The following is a 17,581-nucleotide window of genomic DNA, read 5'->3' on the forward strand; positions in this document are numbered from 1 at the left end:
TGAAAAGAATTCATCCACTGGCTAAAGCTAATGTAAGAAAGAAAGCAGTGCGGGTGTGGAAAGTTCACACACTTACCTGTATATTGGCCATCTCACTCTGTAGTCTAACACGTGCCTCCTGAGCCACTGCCAATTGCTGCTGGTACCACTGCCGCACATTTTGCAGCGATGCGATCTCTGCTTGAGACGCTTTTAGCCTATTGGTCAACGTGGTCCGTTCTAACTGCACCTGCTGAAGCTGGTTCTGTAAGGAAGCCATTTGCTGTCGCAGACCGTGTACTAAAAAAGGCAAAAAAAAATTAAACTATGCTATTCCAATGTCCAATTTTTGATGGTTTTAAGTGTAGCAATGAACCTTAAACATATGTCCACAGTCATCTTTTTATTGGAAGTGTGCCTAAATAACAAAGAACATCCATTCCCACAAACCAGAAGAAATTTCAGGACCCACAGAATTAGGGTCATTAGGAGAAAACAGCTTTTGAGGTCACTTCTTTGCATGTTCGAAGTTCCTTAGAAGCATAAAGAAGGGCGGAAATAAGTAAAACATTTGGGAGTATGCACATGTCTGGGAAATGGAAAGGATACTTGATGCTAACCAAAATATATTTCTCTTTTTGAAAAAAAACTTGTTAATGAATTGTCAAACAGTTTTTAGACTGCAGACTCTGGTCAGTGCATCTGGTCAGTGCCTAGCACATTCTGGGAACTCCTGTAACGCAAAACAAGAAATAGTAATAATAAAATAAATAATCATGCAAATCTCTAAGGATCTGATATCAATGAGATACAAGTTAATAACTTCTCCCTATTCCCTCATTTTTAATGCCGAACGTGCCTAACTGGAAACCAGTTTCTTCCTGGTCTTAAAATGGAAATGCTATCTAGTAAGACCCTGTAGGCAGCATCATGATACACCACAAATTAATCACTTTCTTGTTTGCAAGGTAGTTACATCAGTAATTGATAGTGCACACAAGAAGTAAGATTTAATTAAATTGCTTGTGGAACAGAAAAAAAAGATACATTTTCAAGATTCAAGTTTACATTAGCTCACCTGTGTTATCCCTGCTGAGAACATTTTTTTGCATATCTTCAACTTTTCCCATGAGTCTTTGGTACTGTTCCTCTGCCAGTTGCAGGTCATTGTTTGAGGAAGCCAAGCTAGCATTCTTGGCTTCCAAGGTGTTCTGCAGGTCAGCCATAGCTCGTTCCAGATCCCAGCAAGATTGCTTTAAGGTAGCCACTTCTGAGCTCAACGAATCCTGCTTCTGTTGGCTGCTCTGACTGTGCTCCATCTGATCCTGAAGCCTCATGTTCAAAGCTGCAATTTGGGCTTGCAGCTCAGTCTTCTCTTTAAGTGCCTGAACAAGTCCAAACAATAAAAAATAATTTTAGGAGAAACTAATAAATAAATATAGTGCATTAGCAAGAGAGGTAGAGATATCAATATTCTGTCTAAAAGAGTCAGCCGCTCCAAATATATATTTTGCTCTGCTGGATAACATTTCTATGTAAAATAAGAAAAAAAAATCACGCTGTATTTAATAAATGTCTCAAATATGCAGGAAAAATGTAGACAAAAGTGCATACAATATAGACAGCATCCTTAAAAAAAAGACGGACACAGGTATTTGGTACTTAAGATAGCTTGCTAGACACTGACAGTCTCAGTCTTGTTTTAAATACCCATCTTATGCTTGCAAGTGATCATTCCTCTGCTCTGATGTCCCCTACTGTTTGACACTCACTTGTCCTTAACTTTTTTTTTTTTTTTTTTAAACAGAAATGGAATGAGAAAGAAGTCTGAAACTGCCACCCACTTTAAGGGTAAATATTTAATATATGTTGAGCCCCCACTGGCTCAACGTTTACTTCTACTTCTTTACACTCCTTTTTCTCTATTCTCTCTTTTGTGGACCACTTCAGTATAGGGGTTTTTTTTATTATTATTATTATTTCAGATTTTAAAAGCTTTATTTTAAATAAACAGCCTTTTTAGCTATCTTATGTAACATTTATGAAAACCACCTCTCTGCAAACACAATGTGGGATCTACTTTAAAATTTGAATTAGTGTATGACTGTAGTTGATTAAATACAGAAATTCAGATTAATTTTCTACCTGATTAGCTTCTAATGACAGTGCTTCGAGCTGTCCTTCAAGTCTCATCTTCTCTTTTAGGACCTGCAACATTTCATCATGAGTTCCTGTGACAGAGCTTTCCACAGACACACTGGAGACAGAAACCACAGGCATTTAAAGAGTTAGGATTTTTTATAAATCACCCATTTATAAAGAGGTGAAGCTGAAATTACAAGATGTTCAAACTCCACTAAATAACTCAGTTCTAAATGAGCTACAGTTTTGGGCAGTCTTTTTAGCTTTGTGAAAGACTCACCACAAAGAACGAAACAAATTTCACTTGCCATCTGACAGAAAAAACGCTGGATTGGGAGCTATCTGAATTCCCCAAAACTGGGCATATCATGGAACGGATGTTTGTTCTCCAGGAAAGAAAGTTAATGGGCTGACTTTATTATCCTCAGAAACTAAACATCCCTTTACCAAGAGATTTACAGAGATCTCAAGGGAAAAGTGACTTGTGATCAAGCACCTTTCACATGCACTAACCACACAAAACTATTTTAACATGAAAATAAATGGATAGCTAAAGCAAAAAAAAAAAACAAAAAAAAAAACGCTATTCAGCATGGAGTATACCCTATTCCCCTTCCCCAGTATAGTTTACTCAGCAAATCCATGAAATTCAGAGAAAATGGACAAGAACTTCTGCTTTCTCTCCTGTCAGGATTAGGCATAGATTGTGATTATCTAATGACAACTGATTTTGCTCTAAGAATTTTGAGGTTTGTAATTCTTCCAAAGATAAGACAAATAATTGTATTTTCTAAATTTGTACAAGTTGTTTTGGTAACTGCATCTTTAGACAACAATAGTATTGTGAGTTTGACTAGTTTTCTGCTTGCTAGTCTAACCTTGATCTCCTGTAAGGGACAGATATTAAGCCATAGTTAGGATGTCAGAGACACAAACTTCTGAGGATCTAACAGTTAAACCCCTTCTAAAGGTCTGAAGAGGATATGAGTATCTAGGGCAAGTATCCTGGCATCTTGCAAGTACAGAGGACTGAAAGCAAACAAATAAAAGAACCACACACTTCTCTGCACAGATCACTAGTCTATAAACAGACCAAAGAGAACACATTAGTGTTTCTTAAGACAGTATCATATATCATTTCATTTTTAAAAAAAATCAGTGCAGTACAATGAAATTCTGTGGCACGTAATACATAACTAGTCTGAGACCAAAGAGAGCTTTAGATGGAAAGAGGGGGGCTGCTAACAGGGCATTCTCTATGAAGGCACTATTGTTTTAAAATTTGCTCCCACCAACCCCCACCTCCTGGCCAAAATAAGCCCAAATCTAACTACCTTCAGGGCATAGAGCAAAGCTCTAGGCACTCGAAAAGAGTAGAGGAAGGAATTGTTAGGGGGAAGACAATTTGAGTTTAAGTTGCCTAAAGGCTACGTCTACACTAGAGAACTTACAGCAGCACAGCTGAACTGCTGCAAGGTTCCCCGTGTACCCACTCTATGCTGCTGATGGAGCTGTCCACACCGGCATTTCTGTCAGTGTAACTTTTGTCAGTCAGGGGTGTTTTTTCACACCCCTGACTGACAAAAGTTTAACCCACAAAAGTGCTAGTGTAGACATAGCCGTAGTCACTGGTGGTGGGTAAACTTATACAGTATTACTGTATTTTTAAGTTACGTATGGGTGTACCAAAAGGGTCCCTTTCTACAAGTTTAAAAGAAAGTAAGAAACTTTTAAAAACCTGACTGGAATCATGACAGGAAGTTACAAATATTTGAAATATTACAGTTTAGGTAAATTTGTTCCCTAGGCCATTAAAAATGCATACCTTAAAAATTCTGCTCATTCACTGTTCAGCGTGTAATGCCTGAATAATCCCTCTCCTCGCCATGCACCTACACCCGTTCTGACAACTCTATCTGAATGATCACTATTGTGAAAAACCAAATTTCCCAATCTGGTTATATTTGGCTCTAATTGGCACTCCCACAAACTGTAACACTATTAGTCTCAGCCAAGTGGTCCTCAGAAAGGTGCAAAATTATTACCTCTCTATGAAAACAAAGAAATCCCTTCAATCAATCAGATACTGAAAACCAAACGGCCAGTGATTAGTGCACAGGATAGGTAAACACACCAGCACAAACTGGATATGAGTTTTGGAAAGCCATTTTTGATGTATAGGGCTGAGTGGATAATACAAGCAGTGGACACCACAATCAAATTCTACTATATTTTAAGAATCGTGATGACAAAGCATACACATGTCTACAGTGCCCTTGTTTTAATCACTTGATCAGGGACAGTTCCTATAAACTAAAAATATCTATAATAAAAATGTATTCAGCGCAGTGGTTTCTATTAGGACTCATTAGTTATCACACATCTGATCATATTGAACAGAACTTTAGTTATATCCCAAATGTTGTAGCTGGGAATTAAAGCATCAGGTTACATATGCCAAAGAAGTGCAATGTGTGTATTGTGCAACGTAATGTCTTACCTGCTAGAAATACTGTCTCTCCGACTCCGCACTTCCCCATTCACTTCCTGCTCCTGGGCATGATGCTCTGCTGCTGCAGCCTGCAATACTTCCCTGATGGAAGGAAATTGCCCCACTCCATCTGGAGGGATCTCCTGGCCATTTACTGTACATGAAATGCCCTGTTTGCCTTCTGCATTCAATAAAATGCTATACGTCCCCCTTCCTGACACACTGCTGTAGGTAGAGCTGTCACTCTCATTTCCATCCAGCCTTATTCCTAAATCACTTCCGTCAATCTCTGAAACACTGTCTCCTGCTATGGAGGAATTTTCCAGTCGGTCGTCTGTTTCAGAGCGGAGACAGATCTCAGATACTACAGAAGTCAGACCACTTCTATTCTCCTTTAGAGACCCACCAGATGCATCGGCAGTCACAAAATTCCTAGTAGCATTTCCAGGATCTGAATTTTCAGTTCTGTAATCAGCCAAGGACCGGATCTTACTTGACTTGGAAGATTTGGAGCTTCTTCTCTCTTTTGAAGGGGCTGGAAGTCCCAGGCTGCCCAGTTTTGGCCCCCTTGGGACACTGGTCCGCAAGAAGGAGTACTCTTTTGTCATAGCTACAGTGCTGGCCCTTGGCAAGATTTCTGGATTTAACATCAGCTCCGGATCTAGTGTACTAGAGGGCCGGTTTTTGGTTGTAGAGTAGCTGGACTAAAAGAAATCAGAAGCGAACAATAAATTCTAGAAGACTACACTTAAACTCGCATCAATTTTTTCTTATCATTGTATTTAGAAAGCTGTAAAAGGTTCATTTTTCTTTTATAACAGCACTTGGACTTATGTAGCATTTCACGAACAAGCTTCTCTTAATAGCTAGTTAACCCAGTCCTGGCTGACATTTGGATATGGAGGAGAGCTAACTGATTGAGTCTCAATCCAGACACAGTGAAGGTAATCTAGGTAAACTGTGAAAACTAATCAGAAGATATTGCAAAAGAGTACTTTAACAACTGTATAAAGGCTTCAGCCTCTAAATAATTATATTTAAAACTTTCCAAAATTTTTCAAGGTTTTTTTTTTTGTATTATGAGAAGACAAAGAAAAGAATATGGATTTTTCAGATACTTTTCAGAACATCTATGATTTAGATGTGGGCGGGCATTTAAAAACAATATTATGGAAAGTCAGTTAATGGGGATTAATTATATTTAGTATCTCCTAAAAAAGTGAAACTGCAAAGCTTTAAACTTTAAAATACTCTCTCTTTACAATAATATATATACACACTAATATATCAGATTTGCACATTCTACTTACAGCATGCAATTCTATGTTGACACTAGATAAATCAAATGCAATTATATTGATTACATAAATATACAATTAAATGCTCAAAAATACTAGATTAAAATGTCACATTATGAGATAAATGTATAAAAGCAAAGAGACTCAGTTTAGAAATAACCAAAAGTATTATGAGCACAAGGTCAATTTAGTATTACCCAAATATGAACTGTAGAATCCTTTACTCAGGACTTATCTCCAAAGGGTTTAATCTTCCCTGCGTACTCCTCTCCATCCATCTTCTTCCTTCTCCAATTCTCTGTCTCCTGGATTACCTCCTTCTCCCACCTGCTCCTCCCATTCCCCCCACACTATACCCCTACACTCTTTTTTGTAAATCAAGGAAATAAAACATGCCAATCATTCTCTTGATCTTGCTGCCCCCAGTCCTGCAAACACAACTATTTGTAACTTTATGCATGTTAGGAGTCTCATTTGAGTTTAATGGGACTACTTACATGGTAAATTATGTTCAGGTTTAGACTGCACCTGTCATCATGGAATCATGGCCTTTGCTTGGATATTGTGTACCTTTCCCCCAGGCTTCATCTATTTTTGTATTTGAGATTGTAAGCTCTTTGAGTAGGAGCCATGTCTTCCTGTCTGTTAGTACAGAGTAAAATTTACTAACAGTATCTAGCAGAACGGAGCCCTAGTCCTCAGTGTGGGCTATGGACTCTACTGCACTATAAACAAATAATAAAGTATGTATATATAGTGGTATGATGAAACGTGTACAGTTTTTGCAGATGGTGCCTAAATGGAAATCTCGCATTGTACACTTTTGAAGAGAGCAGTGGCAGTTTACTCAGATCTATGCTTTTCTTAACAAGGGATTGTAAAATTTGTTGTTTTTTTTAAACATTTCTACTAGTCCAACCATATATTATTGTTCTTCACACTAGATTTTCCAATTTATCATCAAAAAACCTAGAAGCAGCAATTTCTTTGTGAAATTCCTAGCAAGTGAGGGAAGACACTCAAAGTTGTGGACTACGGTAAATAGGATACCATAATATATAAAACAAATAATCATTCCAACCTCAGGAAAAATATATAGGACCAAATTCTTCCTCCAATTACTCTAGTGGTACCCTGCAGCCTTCATGGATTATCATGATGCAACTGAAGGCAAAATTTGGCACATACAGAAGAGAATTAGAAAAATACATTTTCCTGGCTAGACGTTATTGAATGCGTACAGCCAAGAAACAGACAGTTTAGGGCAGGTATGGCTTCATTTTCCTAGCTTTCCACCTACACAGAGATCACCTAGAAACAGAGGATCTGCTACAAGGTGCTTACTCTTTCTTGGTGCCTTTTTACTCTGTACTGTTTGAGCTGCTCTTCCAGACGCCTTCTTGCCTGAAGTCTGATTTGTTCCTCTTTCTCCAATGGGAGCGAAGACGCAGATGAACCTATGTACAAAAGTTACCTCTAAAGTCACTCAGAAAACTTCAAAAGGCAAACAACACAAAAAGGGTGGAAAATATCCCTACATCAACCCCTTCTCCCATCAGCAACATGTACACAACATTCATGCTTAAGCAGAGCATGCATCATTCTCAAGGACAGCCCTTTAGCATGCAGCTCAGGAATACTCCCCCATCTTCCAAAATGTCCTTGTGTAAGCATTGAGATTACAGTGCTCAATTAAATCATTTTATATTTACAAATGCCACAATTCTTTCAAGTGATCTGAGACAAAACCTTCCACAGTAAGAGCAAGAACACTTTTACCATCTAAATCCCACCTGCTTTAGAACTCGAATTCTGACAGAATGAAGGAAATAGGCAAAAATCTATTCAGTTTCTAGTCCCATCCCTCAGAGGCTAGCGTAAGGTTGTTCCCTACAGTACATCTTCTTGAATTTTGTCCAGTTTAGTATTAAATATGTGATGCAGCTCCTCTTACTTCCCTTGAGAGACTATTCTAGTCTAAGGGCTTGTCTACACTTACCGGGGGGATCATTGAGTGGCGGTCGATGCATCGGTGGTCGATTTAGCAGCTCTAGTGAAAACCCACTAAATCAACTGTTTCAGAGTAACAGCCGTGTTAGTCTGTATTCGCAAAAAGAAAAGGAGTACTTGTGGCACCTTAGAGACTAACCAATTTAACGAAATCTAACGAAAGCTCATGCTCAAATAAATTGGTTAGTCTCTAAGGTGCCACAAGTACTCCTTTTCTTAAATCAACTGTAGATCACTCTCCCATCGACTCCTGTACTCCACCAGATCAAGAACAGTAGGGGAAGTCGACAGGAGAGCATCTCCTGTCCATATCATGTAGCGTGGATCCTGCGGTAAGTAGAGCTAAGCTACGTCGATTTGAGTTACACTATTCACGTAACTCAAATTGTGTAGCTTAGATCGAATTTCCCTTGTAGTGTAGACAAGGCCTAAGACATCCCACTGTAAGAAACTTCTGCTATTATTTAACCTAAAATTGTCATTTTCTCAGTGTCATTCCATTACTCCCGAAGTGGGACAGACTAGGGCAATTTAGCTTCCTATCCACTATAATGTGCAGGTCAATAGAACAACCAAACTTGTTAAATGTTAAGGCACATGCTTTACTGGGAGCAGAGAGTGGTTTATTGCAAAAATGAATTTTAGTCCAAGCTTAAGTGATTCTGCAGACACGCTCAGAGAAAAAAAGCTTTAGGCAGCAAAAGAAGCAGGGGCTCTACAGTAAACAGATGCTTACACAATTCAGTTTCTTGCATGGGAAGACTTAGTTTGAGTGACTGCAAAGCTTCTTTTCTAAGAACTATTCCCTCAGCACTAGTTCCCTGAGACTTCCTTAGGTTGTCATGGAAACCAGCCACACCTGGAGAGTCTTGACCATGTGGACTGCTGGTTGATTCAAAAGACAAAGGGAGGTCAGGATAGAGTGCCTCTGGTCCATTCTGGTAAGTGTCCCGTTTGCTGTTTATCTCCAGACTTTCTCCTTCATTTGGCACTTTGTTGGCATTAATACTAGTTGCTGAAAAGAAAGTTACATTGCATTAATTCACACTGGCAGCTATAAGTCCTCCCATTCAACCCTGCACACACTTCCAAAACCAAATCCAACAAATTAATAGGATTGGTTTTTGGACTGTAAGAATGTCTACAAATTGCTATGATTTCTACTTCAAAGAGAAATTAGATGGAGGAAGTTTATTTCTCCATTCAGAACAAGCAGATATACTTTGCACTCCTATTATGCCCTACATCAGAGGATCTCAAAGGGCATCAAAAGCATTAACTAAGCCCCTTCCCAACAACCTTGTTAGTCAAGTATCATCCCAGTTCTCAGATGCATCATATGTATACAGCACAATAGACAACATGAACCAAAATAATGAAGCAAGAAAATACAAAACAGAAGTCACCCAATTAATTTTTATTAGATTTCATATATAACGCAAAAAGAACTAACCTAAATCTGGACCTCATCCCTGTTTGGCGGTGTCTATATGCATTTTACATGAGGAAAAAAATACATCCTCAATTCAAGCATAACACTTATATATAAAATATACAAATTTATATTTTAAAGACCTCCATCTTGCTTCTCTGCTTGATGGAGCAAAGATGTACATTTAAGACACGGTTGTGGCAGAACTTCATGATTAATTTTAAGACACATGTTTCTAGATCGCTCGAGAAAAAAAAATCTATCCAAAAGGAAGTTGAAATAGCCACCCGGCTGGTACAGTTTATTCAAAAACGTTTATGTGAACAAACAGAGCTGAAAAAAACTTGTGCTAAAATAGAATTGTTTCTGCTGCTTACTTCTGACACACACTCATCTTTTCAGAAAGGAGGGCTGTTATTGATAACGTACAGAAACTAAATATAAGCAAATAGATCACAATGATTAAAGAAAGTGGTTCTTTTTCCACTTGGATATGAAAGTTACTGCTTAGCTATGAAATACTTTTGGCATAAAACGGGATCATTTCAAGCACCAGATAAGGAAGAAGGGAAGTTATACAAAAATCAAGGAACAATAATAATACTCAGATGTGGTAACCTTTAAAGCACCTCTCTGAAGTTAAATAAGATACATTGGGGGGGCAGGGGGGATTCAAGTAGGGCAGTGCTTTTGTTTTGTTACATAAAAACTGGTCTTCTCATTTAGTATGGTCAAATTACACTTTAGAAGAGTTTTAAAATGAAAAGACAGTAAACAAATGAATATACTGATTCAAGATACAAAGATTAACTAAAAAAAATGAAGCACACACTATAATCCACTTGGAGTAAATTAGGATATAGTGAAACTCCGTTTATAGAGTATTGCCCATTTGTTTGAGATTTACTGCAGGGTGATACTTGTATTTCCAATTATAACGAACCACTGCTTACCAAGAAAATGTCTTGTTGTAAAGGGCTTCACTGCGTTTCGTGTTAACTAAGGTCATGGGCCATGCAGTTTGTGGTAAGATGGAACCAAATTCCATGACAACATCCCTGGAATCTTTAGGGCCTAGTCTGTCCTAGAAAAGGTTTCCCAGTATAGTTATACTAGCAAGATACATACCTATAAAAGAGTGCTTTTTGCCAAAATAGCTGATAGCAGTTCCTCAAACAAATCAAATTGTACTTGCAAAAGCATTTTTTGCTGATATAATTATCTACATATTATTTTCCCCCAGTATAGAAACGTTATAACACACCCCCCCCCAAAAAAACCCCACCACACCTGAACAAAAACGTCTAGTGCTGATCTGCCAACATTCTGATGCAACATACTTACATAAGAACAGCCATACTGGGTCAGACCAAAGGTCCATCTAGCTCAGTATCCTGTCTTCTGATAGTGACCAATGCCAGGTGCCCCAGAGGGAATGAACAGAACAGGTAATCATCAAGTGATCCATCCACTGTCACCCATTCCCAGCTTCTGGCAAACAGGCTAGGGACACCATCCCTGCCTATCATGGCTAACAGCCATTGATGGACCTATCCTCCAGAAATTTATCTAGTTCTTTTTTGAACCCTTTTATAGTCTTGGTCTTCACAACATCATACTTGAAATTCTTCAGACATTTTCATTTAAATATAATCAATGGAGGTTTGCATTGAACTAAATATTAAAATAAACACCACAAAAACACTACAACAGCCCATGTTATTGGTTTTTATATTAAAAAAATTATACTGGTGCTGTTTCAGTTTTTGATATGTCTCAGATTTTTGTATTGGGAATGCATAACTGCATCAGAAGTTGTGAAGAGGAAAGATCCATTTTGAAAGCTATGTTGGGACATGGGAGGCAATTTGGCATGTTAGCTGACTATTTCTCCTGTGATGGTGAGTAGTGAAATAGCTATGTCACTTATAGGCTTCAGCCACAACGCCTCAGAAATGACTGGGCAGTTCAAATCTTTGAGCGACTGTTTCAGCCTGTCTTTCTCAATCTGCAGACAACGCTGCATCAATTTACATCTGTTTCATGATTTAAAGGTTATCTTCAACCATAAAAAAAAAAAGTGTTAAAAATACATTAAAAAAAAAAAGATTCTGGAGCATAATTCTCAGCATGGGAATGATTTTATGACAAATTCTATAGCCACAGAATACACAGGACACTATATGCTATTGCCAATGTTCTTTAGTGACAGTAATTTTGATATATGTCTGCAATTTGCTGAAAGCACCGGAAAGTATCATTAAATAGATTAAAAACAAGAGAAAAAGCATGCTACTTACAAGCTATGATTGTTAGGAAGATGCTTGACAGAGATAAGGACAGGAAACAGTTAAATTTTAACTTCATGCAAGATGAATGATTCATCTTATGATTATACCCTGGCAATCAGATACAAGGCTGTCTGACAAATGCAAATAAAGGCTCTGGGCTCCCCTTGTTGTAGCTGTATGACCAAAAAAACAAAAACAAAAAACAAAAACAACCAGAACTGTATAGGTGGAAACTGTAACATACATTAATTACTCAACCATTTCCAACCAACACTAAATCAGTTCCACATATGCATATTAGGTTCACTAATGGCTGTTAGCAAAGATGATCAGGAATGCAACCCCATGCTCTGGGTGTTCCTGGCCATTGATTGCCAGAAGCTGGCAGTGGACAACAGGAGATGGATCACTCGATGATTGCCTGTTCTGTTCATTCCCTCTGAAGGCCCAGGCACTGGCCATTGTCAGAAGACGGGATACTAGGCTATATGGACCATTGGTCTGACCCAGTATGGCCGTTCTTATGTTCAACAATAAATCTTTATGCTAAGGAGGCCTATTTAGGTAAGCACATTATTAAACTTCTTGTGAACAAGTGCAAAATTTTCTACTTCATTATTTCGTAAAATGGAACAGTTTGTGGATTATGCTAAAACTGGAAAAAAGCACTCTTTTTCTAGAATAAGAGAGTATTCACACATGGAGTTATGCCAGAATAGCTATTCCATAATAACTCCAGGTGTAGACAAGCCCTTAAGGATCCTACCACTTTTAATGTCAGCAGAAGAGAAATATAACACAGATTGAGCAGTCCCTATCATAATTAATTGGTTTTAATTAATGGCTTTAAAAACAAAATTTAGAAGCAGTTTTTAAATTAAAAAGTTGGAATTCTTCTGAATTTCTAAGACAGATGGGTTGTAGTAGTCACAAGACATTCTGTAGTATTATACAGCAAAATACACTACTGATTCCAACAAAATAATGGTCAATGTCTTGTATGACAAAATCATGAGTGAAAGAGAGACCTTATAATCAGAAAGAGATTCAATTCTTATGAAACAACTTACTGTTAATTTCAGCTCCTTCGGTTGGCATATCTGATTTGGCCTTATAATTCAGCCGTTCTTCTGAACTGTGAGAAGCCCCATTGCTAGCTCTGTTCTCCAACAGGGCATCTTGCTGAACAGATGACGAGTCCATGGTAAGAATGACCCAGATCCAGGGAAATTAATTCTTCTGAATAATTTGCCTCCAAGTGAACTACCAAGTCCGGATTGTCTCCATCAGCAGCAGTGCTATTCGAGATGTCATACAGGAGCACAATAGTGGGCTTTTCTTTCGTTGGTTTACAGTAGGCAGCTCAGAAATTCCAGGAGGTCATAAAATATCCTGGAGTAAAAAAAAGCAGTTACCAAGATGCTACATTCACTGGAAACAAATACATTTATTTAAAAAACATATTCACAACTTTGAAGATACCAGATAGACAGTAAGTAGCACTTACAAATTGCTCTTCACCTACTCAATCCATTTACTTCAATGTACAGATCAGGTATGAAATGATAGTGCAGACAATAATCCACTGTCCTGGACAATGAATACATTATTTACTAACATATTTCTCAACTTTTACAGTACAAAGACCTGTGCAAGCCTACAGAAATTGGTTCTGCACCCAGACAATTGATTTAAGATCATTATACAAAAGTCCTTTTTAATGTAAATATATATTTTAAACCTGGTATCAGCTCCAATAAACTAGAAGTATGTAATCAGTGGTCACTCATTCCTGACCATATTTCCCTAAAGGAAAACGGGTCATCGCATTGGGGCTCTCTCAAACCTGCACCCCGCCCCCATCCAATGCAGGGCTGGCCCAGGCCCCCCCACCCAGGGCTGACTGCTTGCTCAAGCCCCATGAACTTTCCTCTGCACACACCCTTTGGTGGTCGTGCACCATTTTTTGGCAAAACTGGGCATGATGATCAGTTGGCAAGAGCAAACCTGCCCAGTTTTGCCAAAAAAGTCAGGATGTCCAGGACAAGGCTTAAAAAGGGAACCATCCCAGCCAAAATGGGACATATGGTCACCCTACTCATTAATAATCTGGACTCCTGTGCTGTATTTTTCATTTTGGGGAGTTATTCCAGTTGAAGTCTGTTATTTTACCTGTATGAATGCAAATAGTGGCTTGAATTTAACTTTTTATTTAAATCATGACACTATTGTTTATTCAGTTGTAGCTCAGGTTCCTGCACAGCAAACAACACATATAACTTTGCAGGAACATGACCTACTAATTACAGCTTGTGTTGACAGTCAAAATGAAAGTTAGCTGCCAGTCAAGGCTGGCCTTCTCTTAGGGCAAGGCTACAGAGGATTTCCTAACAAAAAACACTGCATTCTGCCAATGATATGTCAAACAGCCAAATGTTTAAATATGGGTCAAGACATAAACTGATAATTTGTTAAATTATAAAGATAATATTGCATTCATTTAAATTACCAATAGGCTAATTAAATATAAAGTGTAGAAGATTACAAAAAACAAGACACTAAAAAGCATTTGACTAAAGAGCAAAATTTTAGCTAACAGTGTAAAAACTGTTAAAAGTGTAAATTACACTTCCACACACAATCAAATAATTTGAGCAATTTAGCCTTCTATTCCCTCTCCATCTCCAGAGAGTACATCTGAGGTGCCACACCACTTGATCTCTTGGTGATAAGAGCAATGGTGTAAAGGGAAAAATATAACCACATTTAAGACCAGATCCTGCAGTCAAGAAGGTAAAACTCTCACTGAAATCAATAGAAATTTAACATGCACAGGACTGGACTTAGTGTTATCCCAATACCAAAGAGCCTTGTCTATATCACATGGATAACAAAGAGGCAATGACCCTAGAGAGCCAGCAGCTAATCCACGCCTATTTTCACAACAGGTGTCTGGACTGGGGTAGGCATTTTAGGATGGAATTTCCCTCCACAAAAGAGAAATATGCATACATTACAAATAACCGCTGACTTTTTAAAGTTACATATAACTCTAACTTAAACTTGAGTAATAGCTGCTACCAGTGCTGACATCACAACAGATACTGTACATAGAACAAGTCATAAGGGGATCCTGACTGTAGCAATAGGGTAAAGAGAGTTTACGATCACCATAGTTACACCTTACACAATCCAGTCTGACTACTTTAGATGATTTGTCACACATTCCTAGCAATAACAAATACCCGTGTCTGCCCTCTACCTAAACATTCACGTTGCACAGAGAGACTTTTAAAACGTAGCAAAATATAACAACAAAGTTTGTACAAAGGGCTGTGTCTATACAGTCCTAAGGCTCTTCCTTGTTCCTAATCATATAAAGTCATCACATTTTGACTTCTAATTGCTATTAAAGTCCATTATAAATTATCTCTTTATAACATACCCATCACAGGCTCCCATCAGACACCTTACACAGAAAGGAGCAGTGTTGGAGGGGAGTGTATAGCCAGCACTAAGAGCGCAGGCGTTCACTAAACCCAAAACCCCAAAAGAACCCATTTTAGTAAAAGCACAACACAGCCGGACACCCTGAGAAACTTAAAACTTATGCCTATGGTTATCGGAGGCAGAGAAAAACAAGCGTCAAGAAGCATAAGCTAGGGACACCAAGGATGACAGAAGTCTTCTATCTGACTCCGAGACAGGAGGCTGGAGGTTAGGAAAAAAGAGATGGCACAATACTATTCCGCACTGACATCGCACCTTGCATCCACCACAACCCCAAAGAAACTAGAGACGCTCAGCACCACCGAGCCACCCACCGCTTGGCCTTGGCGCCGGTGCGGGGAAGAAGGTTTAACCTCCACACAGGGCAGGCAGGAAGGTGTCCACGAGGACTGACACGCCCCGCACCAACGGCACGGGGTTTAATTCGCCTACCTGGGACACACAACGCGCTGGCCTGAAGCCCCCAAGGACGCTGAGCGAGATCCCGGCCTGCCCAGCCCACAAACCCCCCACCCAGCCCAGCCCAAGCCAGAGCTCAGACCACCACCCCCCGCCCCGTCCAGGCCACAGCCCAGACCCGGCCCGTCCAGCCCAGAGCCCCAGCCCAAGCCAGACTCCCCGGCGCCGGCCCACCCAGGACCCCCGGCCCTTCCCTGTGGGGACTCGGGGCCCAGCGCTCCGCCCCCGCCCACGGGACCCCCAGCAGGCCCCGTCCCCTCCCCACAGACCTGACAGCTCCCGACGGGCTCCGTCCTCCAGCTGCCAGCCCGAGACGTGGCGCCGCCGCCGCCTCAGCCGGGGGAGGGGGAGCGGTGCAGCGCGTTTCTCCTCCCCCGCCGGGAGGGCAGGCCGCGGGGGCCCGGAGTGGCGCCGATCCCCGCCGGGTCTGTCTCCCTCGCACACCCCGACCCTGCTTCCCCCGACTGGGGGCGTCCGCGGCTCGGGCAGCGGGGGGCAGCGGGGCCGGGCGGAACGGCTGAGGGGGCCGCTGTTTCCCAGCTGCGGGGACGGGCTTTGCCGGCGACCTTCCGGGATCGGAAGTGGGAGGGCGGCCCTCGCCTTGTTGTTTGCCTTGGTGCCGCTGGCGGCGGGCTGGTTTAGTGTTACCCCCGCCCTCCCTGCCTGTGTCACGGCATATCCCGGTGGAGGGCCTCGCGCTGTGACAGCTCCGTCTTTTCCCGCCTGCTCCTCCCGTGCAGCGTTATCATGGGGCCGTAGGCTCTCTGTGGTTAATGGTGACACGAGTGTATTCTCTCATGCCAGGAATCAGGGCTTCCCCCGAGTCATGTGAGTGGAAACCCCCTTGCACAGGACATGTAAAACGAGGGGGGTGGACTTGCTCCCTCCATCAGTGGTCACAGTAGTGGAAATCCTCTGGATTAGAATTCATACACGCCGAGCAGTCAGATCCCTGCATCCCATGAAGTGAGCTGGAGCTCAGGAAAGCTCATGCTCAAATAAATTTGTTAGTCTCTAAGGTGCCACAAGTCCTCCTTATCCCTGCCTTTGTAAGTGTGTGTGTAATAGCACAGCCTCCTCTGCAAATGCCTAAGGGTGGCAACTAATTTACATGAATTTGGGCAACCTCCTAGGGCACACATCAGCTTTCACTCTGCCTGCCAATCAGTCGCCCCTCGACAAGGTAGATTTGGGCTCTAGCCGTCATTGCAGTCATTTTCTTTGTTTATGTAGGATTTCTTTTGAATGCTGGATTACATAAGAGAATAAGAACGGCCATCCTGGGTCAGACCAAACAAAGGTCCATCTATCTCAGTATCCTGTCTTCTGACTGTGGCCAATGCCAGGTGCTTCAGAGGAAAGGAATAGAACAGGTGATCATCAAGTGATCCATCCCCTGTCACCCATACCCAGCTTCTGACAAACAGGCTAGGGACACCATCCGTGCCCATCCTGGCTAATAGCCATTGATGGACCTATCCTCCATGAATTTATCTGGTTCTTTTTTGAACCCTGTTATCAGGGTTATCAACTGATGACACTGATTATCATGGAAGACTGATGGTGAAAAAATCTACCCTCTTATCAAGCACGTCTCCCTGTTAATGCAGGATTGTTCTCCATAGTACACTTTCCAGAGTCTTGTCCGTTAGTCTATAAAGTGACACAGGACTCTTTGCCACTTTTACAGATCCAGACTAACACGGCTACCCCTCTGATGTCAGGCACTGGGGCTTCCATTTCATTTCTAAGAAGTTGTTCCTCAGCCTAATGTCAATCTCTGTCACAAAGCCTTCCTGGGTAGTTGGCCTACATTTTCTTTCTTAATTTCATCCCATTACTTCTAGTAAAAAGAGATCTGTTGACTTCAAATTACATATAAAATTGCATTCATCCTTCCTATTTTTGTATTGCAGCAGTGCCTACATTTTCCACATGGGTCCACATTAGGCTGGGAGCTATGTACATG

At 40.6% G+C, this 17,581-nt stretch overlaps 1 protein-coding gene across 4 annotated transcripts in view; it reads right to left on the reverse strand.

The window, feature by feature from the left end:
• The window catches only part of GOLGA3 (golgin A3), a 38,349-nt gene extending 22,245 nt beyond the window's left edge, over positions 1–16,104 (reverse strand). For 3 of the 4 annotated variants that reach the window (XR_012155013.1, XM_073312449.1, XM_073312448.1), the window contains exons 1-8: positions 15,882–16,104; positions 12,714–13,035; positions 8,657–8,935; positions 7,255–7,367; positions 4,622–5,316; positions 2,125–2,236; positions 1,058–1,364; positions 77–279 (exon numbers count right to left, since the gene is read on the reverse strand). Coding sequence is in view for 3 of the 4 variants with exons in the window: in XM_073312449.1 (XP_073168550.1) it covers positions 77–279; positions 1,058–1,364; positions 2,125–2,236; positions 4,622–5,316; positions 7,255–7,367; positions 8,657–8,935; positions 12,714–12,846 (1,842 nt within the window). In the remaining variant the exon portion in view is untranslated. The remainder of the gene's footprint in view (positions 1–76; positions 280–1,057; positions 1,365–2,124; positions 2,237–4,621; positions 5,317–7,254; positions 7,368–8,656; positions 8,936–12,713; positions 13,036–15,881) is intronic. The other variant, XM_073312450.1, reaches the window with a different exon arrangement.
• Between the last annotated feature and the right edge of the window lie 1,477 nt (positions 16,105–17,581).

The sequence above is a fragment of the Lepidochelys kempii genome, chromosome 15 (genome assembly GCF_965140265.1).
Source record: "Lepidochelys kempii isolate rLepKem1 chromosome 15, rLepKem1.hap2, whole genome shotgun sequence".
Lineage (NCBI taxonomy): Eukaryota > Metazoa > Chordata > Testudines > Cheloniidae > Lepidochelys > Lepidochelys kempii.